Below are 20753 nucleotides of genomic sequence, written 5' to 3'. Positions count from 1 at the left end.
ACGAAAACAAAGAGAATTGTCAAAAAAACAATCTCAATCTGTGGATATGTGGATGATTCCACGCATTGGAATAAGGGCTGGACTTTTATGGACCTAAACACAGGCCCGGCCTCAGTGGACTTCTGAGTAAATGTTGCGCTGGAAAAAAATAAATAAACAACAACAACAAATATGCTTATCGGCTTCATCTGACAAACAAAACGCAATCCAGTGATATGAAAATAAAATGAAAATGTACTGTATATGAATGAATTCTGCAAACACGGACGGAACCTTATAAACAAGTTTAACTAAATGTATGAATAAAGATGGCTGATGCTGGCCCAGAGGAGAGATTCGCTCTGCGCATCACGCAAAGGGAGACTTGGAGTGTTCACACACAAAATGAATGAAGATGAAATCAATGAAACCGTGGGTAATGTTGAAAAGGTGAATGAGTCTGTTGCCTTGTTTCAGAGATCACTTGAAGATTTCAATGAGATTCATGAATCAGTCCAAATGTTTTCATCTAAGGAAAAAGAGAGAATTGATTGGTAAGAACCAAAAATGTCCACATTTGCAGATTTCCTTAAGGATGTGAAAAAGTGGAAAACTTCTCAAACAGATCCTCAGTCTCTCATTGGACCTCAGGACAGCATTTCCAACGTTTCAAAGAGGTCACGACTCTTAGAACGTTCATAAGCAGCATCAACCATTTCTTCTGTTTTCTCTGCCCGTCTTAAAGTTGCCTCAGAAAGAGCTGCTCTGTTGGCCCGGGCAGCAGTTCTGGAAAGGAAGCATGTCCTGGACATGGAAAAGGCTCAATTAAAAACAAAATGGAACAAATGGAGTTGGAAATGAATCTGGCTGAATCTGAGTCCAAATTAAAAGTGCTGGAAAACTTTGAATCTTAAAATGAACAACAGCTACCAACACATGTACCACAAGTACAACATGAGGATGTCATGAATGAATATTTGGAAACTTACCATGGAAACACAGAGCTAAAAGCAAATTCAGAAACATCTCCAGTTCAACTTGCTAAGCTTGGAGCGATTCCCAAAACACCCTTTCAAAGATACTTAAACCAACAATCCAAACCAATCACAAGCTTTCCACCACGAAATAAAAACAACATAACGCACATTTCTCTACCACTGCATGGTCCTACTGTTTAGTGTTGTCCACAAACAACAACAGGTGCTGTGATTAACATGACAAACAACGATGACAATTTTTTGACTGCAATGCAGAGACAAAACGATGTTGCTGATTTATTGGTTTTACAGCATAAACAAGTATCACTTCCTGCACATTAAACTCCAGTTGTTGATGGAAACCCTCTTAATTATCACATTTTTATGAGGCCATTTCAGCACAACATTGAGGAGAAAACAAATAACTGCCAAGACATGTTATATTACCTGGAGCTGTATACATCAGGACCCTGCCAGGAGCTGGTCCGTAGCTGCCTTCATGTGGATGCTGTAGCAGGCTTTGCAGAGGCTAAGAGACTGTTAAAGGTTCATTTTGGAAATGAAATAGAGATTGCAAATGCTTATATGGCAAAAGCTCTGAACTGGAACAATATAAAGCCAGAGGATGGAAAAGCACTGCAAAGTTATGCACTTTTCTTAAGAAGCTGCTGTACTGCCATGCAGGACATGGAGGAGCTTGACCTACCGTCCAACTTAAAGCTCATTGTGTCAGAACTTCCTTATAAACTGAGGGAAAAATGGAGAACTGCAGCTTGTGACATTTTGGAACAGTGAAATACGAGCAAGATTGCAGGACCTTGTGGCATTTATTGAGAGGCAAACTAAGATACTACAAGATCCCCTTTTTGGTGATATTCACGATCCTCTTACGTACAATAGGAGTTTAAAGGCCAAAACGACCACAGACAAAACTAAACAGATTTAAAAGTAAAGGAAGCAGCTTTTCTACCATAGTGGAAATGGTGTCTGGCAGCAAAGAAGAGAAATCACCCATTAAAGTCAACTTGAACTCCAGTACTCATGAAACTCCATGCTCCTTTTGTGCTGGTATGCATCTCTTAGCTGAATGTCAGAAAATAAATGTACAACCTAATGAAGCTAAAATTGAGTTTCTCAGAGAAAATGGGTTGTGTTTTGGATGTTTGAAAGCAGGGCATCTGAGTAAAAACTGCAAAAGAAGAATGAAATGTCAGAGTTGTCAGGCCAAACATCCTACTATTCTGCACATAAAGAGATCTCCCAAATCTGAGACATACACGCACAAGCCAGAGCAACATAGTATGGCAGCTAAACCTGGAGAAACATCAATAAGCTCTTGTGACACTTGGAGAAGGTGAGGGAACTGGGGCTGACAGAGAGTGCATACTGGCCGTAGTTCCAGTATTGGCATCCATCCCTGATACCAGCCAATACCAATGCCCTCTATAAGAAAGGGCAGAGTTGCCTTTGTCTCCTAAGGAGACTCAGGTCATTCAACATCTGCAGGACCATGCTGCAGATATTTTATCACTCTGTGGTCTCCAGCGTCTTCTTTTACGATGTGGTGTGCTGGGGCAGCAGGATGAAGACAGCTGATGCCAACAGGCTCAACAAGCTCATCAGGAGGGCTGGCTCTGTCCTGGGAGTGGAACTGCAGTCTCTGGCAGAGGTGTCTGAGCAGAGGAAGCTGAGGAAACTGCTCAGCATCTTGAACAATAGGACACACTCCCTGCATGTCACACTGGACTCCTTCTGCAGACCGAGGTGCTCCACAGAACGCCACAAGAAGTCCTTCCTCCCTGTGGCTATCAAACTTTTCAAGTCTTCCCCTTTTTCTACATAGGACAATAACATTTCATTCTGCACTACAGTAACCTTTTTAAGCTCCTATCAACACCTTATTTGTTATATATTGTATATTTATACTTGTTACATTTGTACTCTGTTATTCTTCTTTATATTACTTTGTTTTGTGTGATTACTTGTTATCTGTAATGAAGCACTGGCGAAACAAGTTCCTGCGGGATCAATAAAGTTCTTATCTTATCTTAAAGACTGGAAGTGTTTTCTTTGTTTTGTTTTTGTTTTAATTAAAGTAAATTAAAAGAAAACTATATATATATGTGTATATATATATATGTCTTGATAAAGCACATACATTTTTCAATACGAAGTCCCTGTCCTGAACAAAAACAATTGAACATAAAAGATTCTTCAGATGGGGCAGACATGCATCCTGAAGGCTTATTGCTCCTTTATGGCCAGTGAGCCTTTTCTCCTGTTTGTGGTTATTGAGGTTATTTCATGAATGCTCTTAGTTATATTATCACATATTGTTGATTACATTTGCAAGTAACAACACATTGACCATGCCTCATTCTATTTTTTTATTTTATTTTTTTTACATGCACCTATGAGTGAAGAATTATTCAACTAAGTGCAGCAATTTTTTCGGAAACATGAACAGAACACTCCAGCCGCCAAAAGGCTGCTTGAAATTTGTTGTAGCTAAAGCTCTCAGAATCTGATGCAAAGACAAAGAAACACTTTGCATCAGTGTTCCTCACTGATACAAAGTGAGGAACACGTCTGAGGATGTCTGCATAACCGCTTACAGGAGGTGCGGCAAGAGAGAGGAAGAACCTACAACTTCTGACCTCAGTGTTGCACATGGGGAATGATTTGTCCTTGTTTCAACATTAATGTTGATATCAGAATGTGTTTGGATTTCATGAAGAGCTACGATTATATAACGATATGATGCACATACATGTCACTAACCGGCTACCTCGTCTTTATGTTGTGCTTTGAGTTAGTTTCACTCTTCTGTGAGAGCAGCTCTTTGGTCTTTGAATCCTGGCAAGTCAAATGGCCACTTCTCCTTCACTTGACAAAGTAACAGAATAATTGTATGCAATTCAAGCACTTGCATGATTTCTGCATGCACAGTTGCAGGCTTTACAGGTAATTAACATAGCTCTTGTCGTAACCCAATGGGCTTTGAAGGGATTAGTGTTTGTATGTGAATGGGACCCCTGTCAGATGTGGGATATAATTAGAGTCACCAACAGCTTAGACCCAAAACATCTTCAAGTGGGAGTCAGTGAGCATTATAACTAGGAAGCACTTTACGGGACACACGACTGTGCTTTATGTACTTTGCACCCAGTGTTGACTCACTTTGTACTAAAAGAACCACATTGTTCCCTGGAGCCTCAGCCAGAAGAGAACTGTGGATTATAATGCATGCCACATTCATAACTCATTAATGGGTATGATTAAGATGTCCTGGCTGTAATTGATCTTGAAGACGCTAAACACATCCATCATAATTGGAGACGTGTCACTGAGTATCAATATCCTGTCACTTTATAAGAGCTTCCACTTGCAGCATTCACTCCTCTGCTGTCTAACCCTGAGGATCTGTGGATATGTAAGAAAGTTCAGAGTTCTTTCATGGCTGGATTGCAGGGCTTTGCAGAAAGCTAGCAGGGTTCTGAACTGAGGAAAAAACAGTTTGTCAGCAACTCTAACCTGCTTAAAAACTATTACATGGTAAATTCATTTGCTAACCCCCCACCCACAAACAAAAAATCCTAATCAGGGAGCATGGGGGTGGCTAATTTCTTAAATTCTTAAAATAAGTGAAGGGCACAAATGCTGCACATTTTCATATCTGATCTGAGTTTTAGTGAGTGTGCACATTTTAGTTGGTTTCCTGATCCTGAGCAAAGCTGAAATGTCTAGGTTGACAATAACAGGTTGCTTGTTTGACAAAGTAACTATAACAGATTATTTGGAATTTAAAAATGAAAACATACTTTGTTACTAGTTTCCAAAAAAATAAGTGTTTTTAGCCCGAGCACAATAAAATACATAAATAAGGTCAAATTGCTTATCTGATGTATATTTTGTTTATGAAACCAGTGGTGTATCCAGGACATTTTTATTGGGGTGGCCAAAATGGGACACAAAAGCAGTGTGGAGTAGGCCACTATACACTATATATATATATATATAATATACACACTATTTACACTCACACAATCGTACATTCTAACGTATGTGTGTACGTACATACATACAGTATATACGCGTGTCTGTGCATTTATGTATTATGCACATTAATTAATGTTCTTCTGTCCGAACTTCTGTCAACTGTGTTAACTATGTGTGTACTGATGTTTAAGACAGTTGTAATAGTTTTTGTAATAGTATTAGTAGTAGTAATATAGTAATATAGTAATAACACTCCAGAAATACTATAGTAATAGTAGTAATAGTATTTCTGGAGTGACAAACAACTTGATTGTGAGCCTACATGGTAAATTTAAACTATCCAAGCATGACCTACCACCCTGTGCAGGGGGAGCTGACTGCTCTTCATCACTAATATTGCTGAACCTAGACTGGGCTGACTCTAACTGTTGTGTTTTTTTGAGGAAGAAGCTCTCAATATTTCTGTTTCTCTTCATATTCCCCTTATATCCCTGGGGGAAATTTAATTAAATCACTCAATCTATCAATCAACCAGTCAGTCAATTCACTTTGAAGTAATAGCCTAAACGATGTCTATTTATAGTATCTACAAATCACTTTTAATAACACAATTAACACATATTGCATCTCAAACATTTGTGGCATTTGAATGCAATTTACTCAGCCTCTGCCTATTTAATCGTCTGAAAATATGTGAACTGTGAAGATGAGCTAATTGATACAAACAAGAAGTCCTTTATCTCCAAGAGAAAAAAAGCCTTTAAACAGCTCTTAAATCACAGAGCAAGTAAATAAACCACTGCTTGTTCTTGTGTTATAGCTACTTACATCTAAACTGTCACACTATATTTCACACACTGGTTGGTCAAAAATATAACTATAGGTATAATGAACACACACATCAGCAATAACACCCCCAGTCCAAAAACGTTTCATATTTCATGGCTGTATCCAAATAACAATAAAAACAATGTTAAATGCTTAACTCACATCTGCCAATACTGGGCTATGAAAAAGAGAGAGATTTTCTGGGGTAGAGGTTGGAATACTCCACTCCTTCTGAAATCGGCCCGACACAGTTTATAAAATGCATTTCACTTTAAATTCGGGGATACCGCCAAATTAAAAATCCAGGGCAGGGCTGCTAAGCTAGCTAGTGCAGTGTCGTTCACCTTTTAGCTGCTACTTTGTGCTTCATAAAAATTTCCCACACATTCAGAGGGAACCACGACATAATCAAACATTAAATTACCATACCTCTCAATCTACAGATTTTATCTGTTTTAATCCAGCAACAGGTGACGGAGTCTCTAACCGTCGTCCTGATTCACCGGACCAGCAGCAGCACAGATGCAGCGTGCATCTATATTTTTCTGATAGTGCCCCAGAGTGGCAGCAGCATGCTGAAACGTTTAACATGTGTTTGTCAAGCTATATAAAGTTGTAGTAAAGATAGAGTAGAACCAAATAGAGATACTAGCAAAGTTATATCAACTTAAACAAAGTTTTATTTCACATGCCAATGAGGGCTCCATTTGTGTACACGATAGCCTTGCTTTTCTGATGTAGGACCAGTTCTGGTAATATTTGCCACAGAAAAAGAATGTTCCTCCCATGATCCTTCAATGGTTTCTCAACCATTTGATTGAGTTACAAGTCTTGTATTACGTTATAGTCTCTACAGATTTCAACTTTAAAGTATGTCAGGTTAGTTAATCATGAAGTGATAATTCATTGTTCATTTTTTCTACTTGTTAAGTAAAATGATTGTGCAGCACCTGGGTCACATCTGCAGATTCTGTTGAGGTTTTGGGCATCTTAGCCTATTTTGCACATGCACACTGTTAATTTGCGATGTTTCCCTGGACTTTTGTTGTCTAATGAAGCTTCATCGTCCGTTGACACAAACTGTTCCGCCATCACACAAACTTGTGTTTTGCATTGAGCATGCTCAGAATGTTTTCTGTTGCACTTGTCAGTTTACCAGGGGACTCAGGACACAGACGCAGGGTCGTATGTGTTCCAAGAGGGTTTATTATTAAATGCAGCACACAGAGCACAGCAATGCAGGGCGATCTCCAGGCAGAGCAAAGTAAAGGGCTGTGAAAAACCTGAGCGCTCTCCTCAGGAACTAAGCGGAGGAGGAGCGCAGCTATGAAAGTTAACCAACATAAGTCTCTCTAAACTGGGAGGAAAACAGAAACGCTATGAACACTTTACAAAACAAAGACACGCTCTCCTAACGAGGCAGTTTAAACAAAAGATGCACTCTTAACAAAACAGAGGTTCTATGAACTTTAACGATAACTAAAAGCTCTCCTTTAACGGAGGCGACTATGAATGGATACAACAAAAAAAATAAAAATAAAAAAAAAATGAAAAAAATCACTCCTTGCAAACGGAGGAAAAAACAAGGCAATGAAACTCACCGTTTAGAATAAATAAACTAAGGCTATGGGTAAGAATAAATTACAAAACAAGATAGCACTGCAGGAGGATCGCTCAGTGCAGGCTCGTGGAATCTATGGCTCAAGGCTTGACAAAAATGGCTGGTTTTGATGCTCAGGGGGAGAGACAACATACTGGCACAAGACAAGGGAAACGCAGACTATTTAAACACATGAGGGACCAAGGGGAACAAGTGGAAACACTTGGGAATCAGGGAAGACAATGAGAGGCTTGACACGGGAGGAAGGGCAAGACACCTGAAACGAGAGGAGAAGGTCAGTGCTTTCAAAATAAAACAGGAAATGACAAGACAAGACATGGAACAGAACATAAACCGTGACAGCACTGTGACATGTCGCTCCTGCCGGCGTTATCACCACAGACTGGCTTGGTAACATTATTTCAGTGTTTGTGGAAAATTAGGTATTCTATATTTGAAACGAAGTGAAAAACATCTGTTTAAAAAATTTATAAAGTAGTGTAGTCAAGGCCCAAGATTCTGCACCACTAAAACACTGTATATTTGAAAGATGCGTGTTGTATCGTTCTCTTTAGAAATTCCTTTGTTATTTCATAAAGGATCAAAGTTCCAAATCACTTTAGCAAGTTTAAAAAAAGGAGCCAAAATAGATATCAAAAAAGGATATTTAATCATTTTGCTTCTGTCTTCAAGGCAGTAGTCTGGAGGCGATGCCTTACACAACCTTTTCACCATGTTTTAAATTCTGCAGGTCATGCATTTCAAATTGGAAATGTATCTGAAGTGATGCAAGGATTCGTGGTGATTCATGTTTTATTCATCTCAGCACTGCTATCTGCTTTTGGCTCGACATCAGCTCAACGTATTCTCCATTGTTCTGTGACACCTCCCAGAGAAAGACCACAAACACACAGAACAGATTATTTTTTCCAAAAAGCACATTAACATTAAGTTGGGACTTCAAGTATATGGAACTTGAAACTGAACTTTTCCCTGATGCTCTGGGTGAAAATGCTAATATCTCAGGCCTCTTACATGATGGATGGGCATGTATCATTAGTGAGCATCAGTGCAAACGCGGCACTACAAACAAGGCTTCTCTCTTTGATTATGAGAGTATGACATGAGGACAGTTTCTTCAGATCTTTTAGCTTTTTTTTTTCAGCTAAAAGGCTAAAATGAATATATTCATTGTGTAACATTATCTAACATTATCTGCATTTGGCCAGTTATATTACAAATCAGACATCAGCCACCAGCAAAATGGATATGCAGGGAAGAAAACCATGAGGTGTTAATATTGGAGTTGAGGGTATTTTAGGTTCAGAAAACTATTTATTTTCTAGCTTCATAAGAATAAGCATCCTACTCTGGGATCTTTTATCCCTGCCAAGATTACAGGTAATAAAAGAAATGGCATTTGACAGAAAGTCAGAGAAATTGTTTGAAGATAAAATGTTCATGATGAAAACCAAATAAAGAACAAGCCTTTTAACAACCGTTGGTTTTAGTCTAACAAATGTTTAGCATATGATAGCTTTAAAGATCATAAGCAAGCGCAGCACCTAGACCCAGAAGATGAGACAGTTGCATAAAATGAAGTTAGCCCTTTTTTCTACGAGGGAAAATTAACCTGTCTGTTTAAAAATAACTAAATTGACTATAATTTGACTAATAACCAATCAGATCTTGTTTTATTTATTTCACAAATATATTCAAGAAAAGTTAACCACAAAATGAAGAACTTTTAAAATGGCAGGTTTTACATTGGGTCAGACACGCGCAGATGTTCTGAGGATGTTCCAGATGGGGTGGCATGTGTGCACTCTGAGGGTCTTGCAGAGTTTTTCCATCCAGAGCCCCATTTAAATGTTCCGAGGATCAATGGGAGAGACAGTACACAAATGTGGCAACTGAAGCTTTTACTGTGAGAAAACACGACTATTTTCTCCTGACCGGCACATTCTTTCCACATACTGCTTGACATTGTGGATGCATTTAAGTATATGTGCTTATGGTATCAACATAAAAACACAGTTCTTTTTAACATCCTGAGTGCTCGTATGAAAGGGCTTTGGTCTGCACCTGTAACATCAGAAGGTGGTCAGAAACAGGACTTATGTAAGCATCGAGAGGCCACACGACTTCAATCAAACATCAAATTAGCCGTCTAAGAATGAGGCGTGGTTGATTCTGGTGTTCAAAATCAAACATTTTGTTGGAACAGGGCTTCAATCCACAGGTGAAAGGCTGGTTTGGTGCATATGACACCACAGTGAGATTTTGGAGGTACTGTTAATATTTACTTTATAGAATTACTAAACTGGTGTCATTTTGTGCTGGCTTTTGATGGAATGTTTTTAACCACATTTGACAACATGATAACAATTTTCTCCACCACCACTACTCAAGATGAAAGGGTTTAATATGTCCACAACCTGAGTCTGAACTCCTCTGAATGTTTGAGCTGCTAAAGCTTATGATTGTGTGATATATTCATATTAATGTTTGGTTCCATTAATTTGTTTTCATTGGTCACGTGTATCAGCCAGGCTCTGGGCTCTCACATGAGACTCTATCCCTTCACAGTGAGAGCTGAGATATAACGGCAGCCACACAGGGTTGCTTGGTCCCCATTTCAGTGTAAATGATGATGAATTTTTCTTCATGTGACATTAATTTAGTCTCAGCAACTCAATGAGGCTTTTTTGATGCACAGTAATTGCAGAGCACATTTTACAAGAAGTCAATTTGAGATTTGCATGAAGAATGGCAGTGTGTCATGGTAGAAGGGTTTTGCAATAAAGAGACAAGAGATTGGAATTGAGATACTTGTGAGCAGCCGTGGCTTTGGCTCAGAAGGCACTCATGTGATAGAAATGAAATACAAATGGGAAAATAATGGTGGTATACTCTGACAGTGTCAGAGACAGCGTCAAATGTGAAAAACTTTTACATTGTCATCACAGACAAGTTTAACTAATTAAATGCAGTAAAAGTGGTTGTTTTCATTGAGTTTCCTACTTTATCTGACACAAAGCGACATTGTAGAAGAAATAAATTGCCTAAATAATTGATAAATTGATATTGGGCATCTCCCCGTGTATGCGTGGGTTCTCTCCGGGTACTCCAGCTTCCTCCCACCATCCAAAAACATGCATGTCAGGTTAATTGGTGACTCCAAATTGTCCGTAGGAGTGAGTGTGAGCGTGCATGGTTGTTTGTCTCGTTTGTCTCTATGTGGCCCTGCGATGGACTGGCGACCTGTCCAGGGTGTACCCCGCCTTTTGCCCGATGACTGCTGGGATAGGCTCCAGCCCCCCCGCTACCCGGTATTGACGGTATAGAAAATGGATGGATGGATATTGGACATATATTATGTCACAATTATGTTGACTATACTCATGATGAGATGAGAGAAAAGGCTTCATCTTGTCATTCTTTTTATTCTCCCACACTTTTTCCACATGCATACAATTACAGTTGTTGGTTTTGGTGCCTGATGCTGCCGTCTCTGTCACACTGATCAACTTTGAGACACAATTCTTTTTGTTAGAGTTGCAACTGTTCATTTGTGTATATGAATCTTATTGAATATGTATGTGCTCAGCAGCAGCTTCAGCTGCAAAAGCTGGAGAAATACGAGCTATTTAGGCAGCATGATGACAACGGCTACTCTTGTGACCACTCACATTATTACTATGCTCATGATAGTGCGCAGCTTTGACTTTATTCAGTGCTTGTGATTTGGAATGTGAAACAAAAAGGTGCCGGTAACGCAAGCTTTTTTCATTCAGGTGAATAACCTTCAAAAATTGTTGGGACACCGTGTAAATTGCAAATAAAAACAGGGTGTAATGATGTTCAAGCAAATTTAAACTGAATTCAGATCTGTTTTTTAATTAGTATTGATCAGTTTATCTTTATTTATTGCAACATATTTTACATCATGAGTGCAGAACAGATTTTTACATGAGGACAACACCTTGTGCATTGTGTTTACACTCCCACCCCTCCAGCCCTCATACACACACACACACACACACACACACACACACACACACACACACACACACACACACACGCACACACACACACACACACACACACACACACACATTCAAACACAAATACAACGAAAAATTCAAAAAGACAAAAAATGTGGGGCAGGACAATCCTCCCAGACAGCATTTGATTATCAGGTATCAAAGAATTATTACAGTAGAGCTTTGAACTGTTTGAACAGAAAATGGCTCAATCATTTGTTAATTCTCTTCTACCCACAGATGTCTGTGCTTGCATTCAAAAACTGGGGAGCTGGAGAGAGGAATTTCAAACATTATCACACACAAGATCCTAAAAGAATTCACTTTCAAGTCACTTTGTCTCTTGCCACCTGAGAAAAACTCAAAATTTGGCCACTTTTAGCCCAAACTGACACTATCATGACCAATTGAATGAATCAATTTAACAATGTGCATGGTCAATGTTGTTGTACAGTAGTATTATAAGACAGGAAATGCAATCTTTTAACAGAGACTAAGAAAAGGAAAACAGTGGAACATGGAACTTGAACTGTGTTTACTTTATGGGAAACTATTCATAGAAATGGTCTTAACTCATGTCTCACTGACAAAAGTCCTGTGATTATATAATTTGCTCACTGCATCAAATATTTTTATAACCATTACAATGCTCCAAAACCTCCAAAAGGACACGTTGTGCCGAAGTATGGGGGGAAAAAAGAGGCCACGATAGGAATCAGGCCTAACCAGAATGTTCTATCCATTTTTCTGAACTAACTACTCAGTGGAATGATGACAACATGTACTCTGAAAAAACAGGTTAAGGATTTTCCATCCATCCATCTTCTATACCGTCAATCCGTTAATTGGGTAGCGGGTGGGCTGGAGCCTATTCCAGCAGTCATTGGGCGAAAGGCGGGGTACACCCTGGACAGGTCGCCAGTCCATCACAGGGCCACATAGAGACAAACAAGACAAACAACCATGCACGCTCACACTCACTCCTACGGACAATTTGGAGTCACCAATTAACCTGACATGCATGTTTTTGGATGGTGGGAGGAAGCCGGAGTACCCGGAGAGAACCCATGCATACACGGGGAGAACATGCAAACTCCACACAGAAAGGCCCCAGGCAGGGATCGAACCTGGAACCCTCTTGCTGTGAGGTGACGGTGCCAGGTTAAGGATTTTGATAAAAAAAATAGTTCATGGAGAAAGATATGAAGTTCATCTGTAGTGTGATGACAAACTTACTTTAAACAACCTAACAATCTGATCATTGATGAAATGTCTTAGAAGTAATGAATCTGTTACATCTACCATGATTTTCTTAAATCAGCCACCCTGTGTGGACCAGAGAAGAGCAGCTAAACTCCAAGCCAGCAAAACCACTGTTATGGTGGTTTATAAAAGAGAAGGCTGAAACTGATGACTTTTAACAGTCCAAACTCAAAGATCGAAGATAATCAATCATGCCTCATCTAAAGACGTCTTTCACTATCTCTATCTTCTACAATAAAGATGCCAGGTCTGTCTGTGAAGTCAGGATGTAAGAGTCGTGCATACGTGCAGAGAGAGAAAGCTAATTCTCCTCATTAATCACCTGTCTGCCGAGCATCCTCCAGAGAAAAGCAGCCCTGTTACACCAAAGTAATTACAGCACTTGAAGGAACACTGTGCAGCAAATGCTCATAAGTAGCCATTTCATCCCGATCCTACGTTGCCCTTCCTTCCCCTTTTTTTTTGTCTCAGTTGTGGAGCCAATAGCTTTCGTGTCCTCTAGAGAAACTTCCACCTCATTCCCCTCCCAAGCCTTTTCTGCAATGCTCCTCTTGCTCCTCTTCAGCATTGTCGTCAGCAGCCTTTTTTTTCTCCCTGGGCACACATCCATTTGGCATCCGATGTGGGATAAATAAATTATAGCCTCTAAAATCAATACCTCATCCATGATGTTGGCTGTAGTCTTAATGCTCGCCACCATGTTAGAATTATGCCAAAGGACTTAAGCAGAAACATTTCCTGAGCCCAGGAGCTACGCTGCTATTCAGAGTTTTTTGTGCTTTTGTAAAAAGCTTTTTGAAGCTTTGTGACATTTTATTTGTAATATTACTTTTACTGCAGAGACTGCAGAAGGTTCAGATGTGTAATTTGTCTCAGGAAGCTGCAGGTTTGTCAGACAGCATCCTGGTTTGAACTTGTTTTGTCCCTTTAAAATTGCAGCAACATCTGGAAGTTGTCTTTAATTTCTTCACGGAAGCACTTAAAGAATCTAAATATAAATCAGAACGAGTGGGAAAGTGGCATTTACTTTTAAAAGCAGAACAGTGGCAACACAGTCACTCAGACTTCAAAGTGTGTGTTGATGTTGGTTTGGAAATATTTATAAGCCTCAGAGATGCCTTTTCCCAAAGTTGTTGTAGTAATCTCAGCATTGGTTTTAGGGAGTCTGACACTTGCATAACATGACTTATATCTTTGAATGTTTCCTCAGAGTGGCTCTTGGAGCAACCCTGTACTCAGCGGGCTACTCTCACTGTACTAATAATCTCTTTTCTGTGTGTTTCCAGTTGGAAATGATACCGGAGCCTGATCCTGATGATGAGGGGACAAAAATAAGTGTAAGTTGAAGAACATATCATGGACACCTGGTTGCAAACCAGCACTTTCCAAACATGTTCCATTGTGATCCCAGCTGGCAGAGATTCCTTCTGAGCAAACACAACCGCAGCTGATTTCCTGAATAATACACCTCCACATAGAAAGAAGCTAATCAGTGAAATCAGTGGCAGCATACTATTACTGTCAGAATGTTTCCCTTTCTGTGCGTGTGCAACAGCAACTATTACACCCCTATTTCTTTTGTGCACAGTGCACCACACAGCCTTCAAATAACCGATCTCAGTAGAGCCCTCAGATCGTAAAGAGTTGTGCGTAATGGGAAATGACAGATTGAAGATCCAGCTAACTTACATGTCAGAGTATTAGAGACCTTGGACTAGATGCATACAACTGAGGGTAGATTTATGGCTAAGACAGTGTGTATGCATAAAGGCATAAATGTGCATGCATGTGCATCTGGTTTATAAAGCTGCACAAGTCCCTGTCATTGTGAAACTAAATGCATACATAGATACACTAACCTGATATCTACTTCCATTTTTTTAGCCACGATGCAGACAATCCCCTAATATGTCATTATTTTGGCTTACAAGAGCACCACGACTATATACACACGATGAGACAGACGTGATGATGAAAACAAACTAAAGAAGATGGGCAGTTTTACCAAATGTAGCTATGTGACTATGAACAAGAGAAACAGGCTTCAGCTCACTCTAGGACCACATCAAAGCAACAGGTTTAGGACCACAGGCTTATTGTGCAACAGATGAAGGCACAGCCTCATCAGTACCATAAAAGTAGTGCTTTAAGATGATTGGGGATGACATGGATGTACAGATGGATCATGGTTTGTTTGCTGTTTTCCTGAATAGCCTGTGGAGGCAGCAAGGTATATGCTAATCTCATGTGCCAGAATGTCGGAACAATCTCAGAATACTTATTTTCTTTTTATAGGTCTTGGCTGAAGTACCCACAATTCCAAAAAGTATATGAAACAAAAGATTTTTCAAGTGTAAATTATTAAAAAAGACATTAAACTGTTTTGTATTATAGTAAGTGTAGTTGCCTCATTTTTTCAGGTAGAGCGGTTGCTGACTGGATGTCAAAAGCTGCCAAGGCCTTCAGCATAAAAAAAGTTATTCTCAAATTTATAACATACAGCCAGCAATACTCCAACCAGGAAATATAGTTTGAAGTTTTTAACCCTCAAATATAGTTTATCAGCTGGGCTCTTACATCCTCTGAGGCTGGTGGTATGCTCCTCAGTACAGCTGACAGCAGAACGTGTTCACCAGAAGTTGGCTTCATCTGTCTAGCAGCTTGAATGTGAAAGGGCGTAGAGGTCGAGGCTTAGCAGATTAGGTGGAGTAAACTTAACTGATGACGTGAAATGAAAATGGAACTGGCTCATTAAACAAGGAACTTTTAAACAAGGGGGCACTAAGAAATGCCAGTGTTGTATTTTTTGGGAGTTTTATACTTGCTGATGACTTCAGACATCCAATATATATGCTCCCAAGAACAGAAAGAAGTGATGACATCAACAGGCAAATTGGATAATAATGAATACAATTTTCATGTGTTGGTCATGCAGTTTTAAGTAGAGACAATGTCCTCCTCCTAAAACCTGCCAGTGTGGCATTTTTTAATGTGGGAAGAAATGACGTAATAATAATCACGTTTCACCTCTTGAATCTTGGTACTGGAGGAGAACATCCGTTTTGATCCAGCTCTCACAAGTCTTAGCTTTATTTTGATAGCAAGATGGTTTACACAGAGTTTGTAATTGCAGAGAAATCCTTAATTCATTTTGGCCATTTTCGAGCAGGAAGCCCAAAAGGATTGTGTTTGTGCCTTCTTGAATGAAAGACTTTAGAATTATATCTGCTGAAGTGTAAACTCTAACGTGAGTCATATTTCCCTTTTGCATTTGAGGGGCAGAACTTTACAGGACACCCTTCTGAGTCTTGAACGAAAATACTGAGGAGTTGATGTCACGTGTTCAGAGGCTTTCTCAATAAAAATAATTTTTTAACACTGTTTGTTGGACAATCAGACAGTCATCAAATATGATGACATTATGGTCTTTTTTACTTTCTCTAACAGACGGTGAAAGTCCAAGGCAATGACATTTCACACAAACTGCAAATCTCCAGAGTCAGCAAGAATGATGAGGGACTGTATGAGTGCCGGGTGACACGGGCTAACTATGGAGAGATTGTGGAGTACAAGGCCCAAGCCTGGCTGAAGGTCAATGCGACTGCCAGGCCTCGACGACCGCTGCCACCACCGAAGAAGAGCTCCCCACTGCACCTGACAGACAAGAAACCGAGAAAGTCCAGCTCACCTCAGGGCCAAGACAGCATGAGCTCAGAGCAGAGGGTGGCCTGCACATCCACCTCTCACACATCCTCCAATACAGCTAAACACAACACCGGCTCAGGTAAGAACAAAATTGTTCAATTTAAATTAAAAATCACTCTTGACAAATTTACTCAGTTTTTGCAAAATCCTCTTCTACCGTCCACATGCTTTGGACTGCTTCAGTATATCAAGGAATTGAGTTTTCACAGTTTTTTACATTGGTTAGGGTAGTTTTTCTTCCAGTCCTTTGAGAGATGAAGGCAGAGGAACTGGAAAACACATCAGAGATGTTCAATAATGTAAAGTGTGGTTGTGGAGGCCAATCCAAGTGTCCCAAAACAACGCTGTGCTTATGGACAGTTTTGAACCGATAACTGTGAGTCGGAAGAATTTTGTCCTGGAAGTTGGCACCAACGTTGGGAAACAGTTGGCCACCAAGAACTGACAAACACCATTAGAAGTAAGGCCAGGAATATACTCACTTTTAATAATATATATGCATGTTTGTCATGGATGCCTCGCTTATCCTGCATTGGTTTGGAGCATCATTTGTGCACATCCTCAGAAATTGGATGCGATATATATGCAATGACTAATCGGGGCAGTGTGGTGCCAAATTTCATTGGATGTAAGGTCATAGTGTCGACAGGGAGGGAAATGATGAGATAGACAAACCTGTAGAGAAAGTCTACAAATAGGCTCATCTTTGCAATGTGTAAAGTGCACGGTGACATATGCTTGTTAAAATTGCTGGAGAGTGCAAGGAGGGAATGTTGGAGACACAGAGTGGGGGCAGTGCCAGTAGCGTGCTTTTTTCCAGCCTGCCCCTAATGGAATCCTCCAGTACCAAGCGTAGTAAAAAGGTAAGTATGAAAACAATTATGCCCACAACTGAGCAGGTTCTTCATGTGAACGTTTTATTAAAAAGCAAGTATATTCCTCTGCCATGTAGTGCTATTACAGAAGCAGCAGAGTTATACAATACAGCCTCCCATAACAGTTAACAGCGTGTGCAGTTTTTGTGTCCAGCCCTTTTCAGTTACACTCCTTTCCTTCTTTGGAAGTTTGACAGGTAAACAATTTTACATATACGGATCAGTGGCATGAGACAGCACCAGACCCCAATGCAAAATCAAAGCAGGTGCTGCCAAACATGCATGATAATGTTAAGCTTACTAGTGAGTTTAGAGGCTGCCTTCCTTTGGCCTCTTGTCCTTCAAGCTGCCACTCAACATTTCATACATTAAATAAAGCACACCAGCAAGTGACAAATATTTCAATCTCACAGTAACATCAAAATACCTGACATCAGATGTAGGTGAAAGAATGCAACGTCAGAAAAGCCTGAAACAACTAAAGTAGCTTTTTAAATAGCATAAACCAAGACCTCTGTGAGGCAAAATCTGGTGCAGATCACTGAAACAGAGAAAGACATAGTTAGTGGTAGCACTAAACTGTCTGTGCCAGGATTAAAAACAGTCTTGAATTACATTCAGATTTAGATTTAGATTGAGATCTTTTTGTGTCTTTTGTTGCTCTCTTCTAAAACCTGCTTTTATGTCAGAAATGTTTTGTTAGGTAATGCGCTGCTGTGACAGGGTTGCTGCACAATTTTGTGGGTCGTATGATTGGCCTGCAAAACTGCTATGGTGGCAAGTAAATGGTGAATGGCAGGATGCAGATTTTTGTTGGAACAAAATGAGCAGTGCTATTCATTCATATGTCACTAGTACATGTTATGACTTAAATATGTACGATTTAAGTGCCATTGGGACGTATATTCATATTTATGTCCAAATGTTTATGGGAATATAGGGATAAATATAAAAGCTGTTCTATTTTGTTTGATTGAAACAGATCAGAAAACAAACATCAGAAGAACTGTCAAAATAAGACTCAATAAATGTATTTCCGCTTCTATAAAAAAAAGAAAACGAAAAATGACGCACATTTACCTTTTTTTAAACCCTTGAACCCTTTCTGACTGTTTCAATCTTGACATTACATGGTTTAAATGGCATGAGACATGGCATGTAAATGCGTGGACAATCTAGGAGTCCAAGCTATAACAGGTTTATCTCAATCCAATGTATTGACATACATTTATTGACTCTGTCAATAATTCAACATCAAGTTCAGCTTTCGTGAACTTTGACTTTTTCACTTCTGACCTGCAGGGGTGTGGACTCGAGTCATGCATTTAATGACTCAAGACTTGACTTGACAAAATGATAAAAGACTTGCAACTCGACTTTGACTCACTGAAATGACTTGCAACTTAACTTTGACTTCAGCCTATTGACTTGGAAGTACTTGATACCGCCATCTTTATCCTGAAACAACTCATTTTAATGCTGTTTTCACCTACACTACACAGAATCTTTTCACTCAATCACGTAGCAGGACACAAAGACGACAAAGAAGAAAATAACGTCACAAAGAAGCAGAGCTCCAGTGGCAAAAAAAAAAATACCAAAGCTCATCTCGTTCGCTTACAAAAATGATGAGGTTGTCAAAAAACACATCACAGTGTGTACAACATGTGGGTCGAAAATCTTAGACACAACAACATCCAACTTCGTTCAGTCAGTCACATCAAAGTTTGCAAGCTAATGCTAGCTTAATGAGGGACTTCGGCATTGGTACGCACGGCAATCTATTAAGCCCACCACATAGCACACGTTGATTTTGTAAGTTGCACAGACTCCATTCCAGCCAGTACACAGAAACAAGCTACATAAGTTTTAACAAACAAGTATGCAGTCTGCAAAATCTACAGCAAGTACAAAAGAGCCCAATCCTAAAGTCATTCACCCTTCTAAAAGTTTCCCTCGTACTGCCGCTAATCTACATGGTGTTTTAATAGTGATAACCAGACACAGTCAGTGAATCCAAGATTAGCATGGAGCTGGTTTGGTAAAAGCTGACAGGAGGAATGATTTAATTCAATATACTAATCAGAAATGTCCAGCTGTTAAGAAAAAAAAGCTGTCTTAAAACAATACCCAAGTACTGGATTTTTTATTTGTGTTAATGTTTTACAGCATTGTGCATTGAAAGCGGCACAATTTTTTCCCATTATTACATTTATTCACTTTCTGTTCAAATAACCAAGTACAAATTTCAGGAAAAAAAATATTTTGTGTAAACTTAATATTTCAATATACATTTAAATAAGATGTATTTGATGAAGAGCTTGTGATGACCTTGCTGTGACTTGAAACTCAGTGTTAAGCACTTGTACTTGACTTTGGCCTTTTCAGTCTTGACTTGTGACTTGACTCAGGACCTGCTAATACTGACTTGGGACTTGACTCTAGACTTGAGTAGAGAGACTTGAGACTTACTTGTGACTTGCAAAATAATAACTCGGTCCGAGCTCTGCTGACCAGTAGCAAATTGATTATGCTTAACAGTGTAGACAGCTTGGATTTCTCAATAGACTATTATGCGAAAGCTGTCTTGTAACATTAATCAGTTTTATTTGGCCTTCTCTGTTCATGGAAAAACTATCAGACAAAAATTGATTTGCATGATTGATTAAGCCATTGGTATAATTACATGGGATGAAAAACATCCTTCTTGAGACAAAACTAATATAAAAAGCTGAAAAACGGACTGTTAGCAAGTTAATTAACTCGTAAACCTTCATTCAGAGAGGAAGGAAACAAAGGAAGCACCTGGACTTATTGTAACTGAGCTTCAAGCTTTCTAGGGTTAGCTTCTAGCACATGCATTAAGTGGTGGTATTGGGAGAAACACAATAGTCATTATTGCATGTAGCTTTCAGGCAAGTGTAACCAGTCGTCTGAATGCTTGTAAAAAAGGGCATAACAAACTTCAGAGATTAATTATAAATGTGCCTATGAGGCATAGGATCGCAGTATCTTGCAAGTCTGGCAAGAAGGTTTGACGCTTGCTCTTTCTCACAGAGCTTCATCCTATTCAGGTTCACAGATGGGCTGGAGCCCATCCCACTTTTCTTTCTTATCTTTTTCACTTTGTCATTCATTGAGTGAGAAAATTCATCTTGCATCATGAGCAACATGCAGCAGCCAATATTTTAGCCTAAGGTGGTTTTGAATACAATCTCTCATCATTGCTCTGACTATCCAGCTGTGCTATAATTGTGCCAGTCAGCCTAATCTACAAATGGCAATAATTTCTTGAATGGTCAGACAGTTCAAATGCTGTCAGGTCTTCTCTAATAGCTGTCTGCACCCTGCAGCAAAACACATGGAAATATTGTTTGCCACTGAAAAGACGTAAAAGTTGAATAATCCCCAGGGCTGCAGAGACAGAGATTATGAGGCAGCCAAATTATGCTGACAACTGTGTTGCAGTGAGTCCTCGATG

At 39.5% G+C, this 20753-nt stretch overlaps 1 protein-coding gene across 1 annotated transcript in view; it reads left to right on the top strand.

The window, feature by feature from the left end:
• The window catches only part of vstm2a (V-set and transmembrane domain containing 2A), a 99090-nt gene that overhangs the window by 53784 nt on the left and 24553 nt on the right, over window positions 1-20753 (top strand). The window contains exons 3-4 of the mRNA XM_072378891.1: window positions 13979-14029; window positions 16140-16476. Of these exons, the coding sequence (XP_072234992.1) occupies window positions 13979-14029; window positions 16140-16476 (388 nt within the window). The remainder of the gene's footprint in view (window positions 1-13978; window positions 14030-16139; window positions 16477-20753) is intronic.

Source organism: Leuresthes tenuis, unplaced genomic scaffold (genome assembly GCF_036924035.1).
Source record: "Leuresthes tenuis unplaced genomic scaffold, fLeuTen1.0.hap1 SCAF_24, whole genome shotgun sequence".
NCBI lineage: Eukaryota > Metazoa > Chordata > Actinopteri > Atheriniformes > Atherinopsidae > Leuresthes > Leuresthes tenuis.
This window is presented reverse-complemented; position numbering and strand designations above follow the sequence as displayed.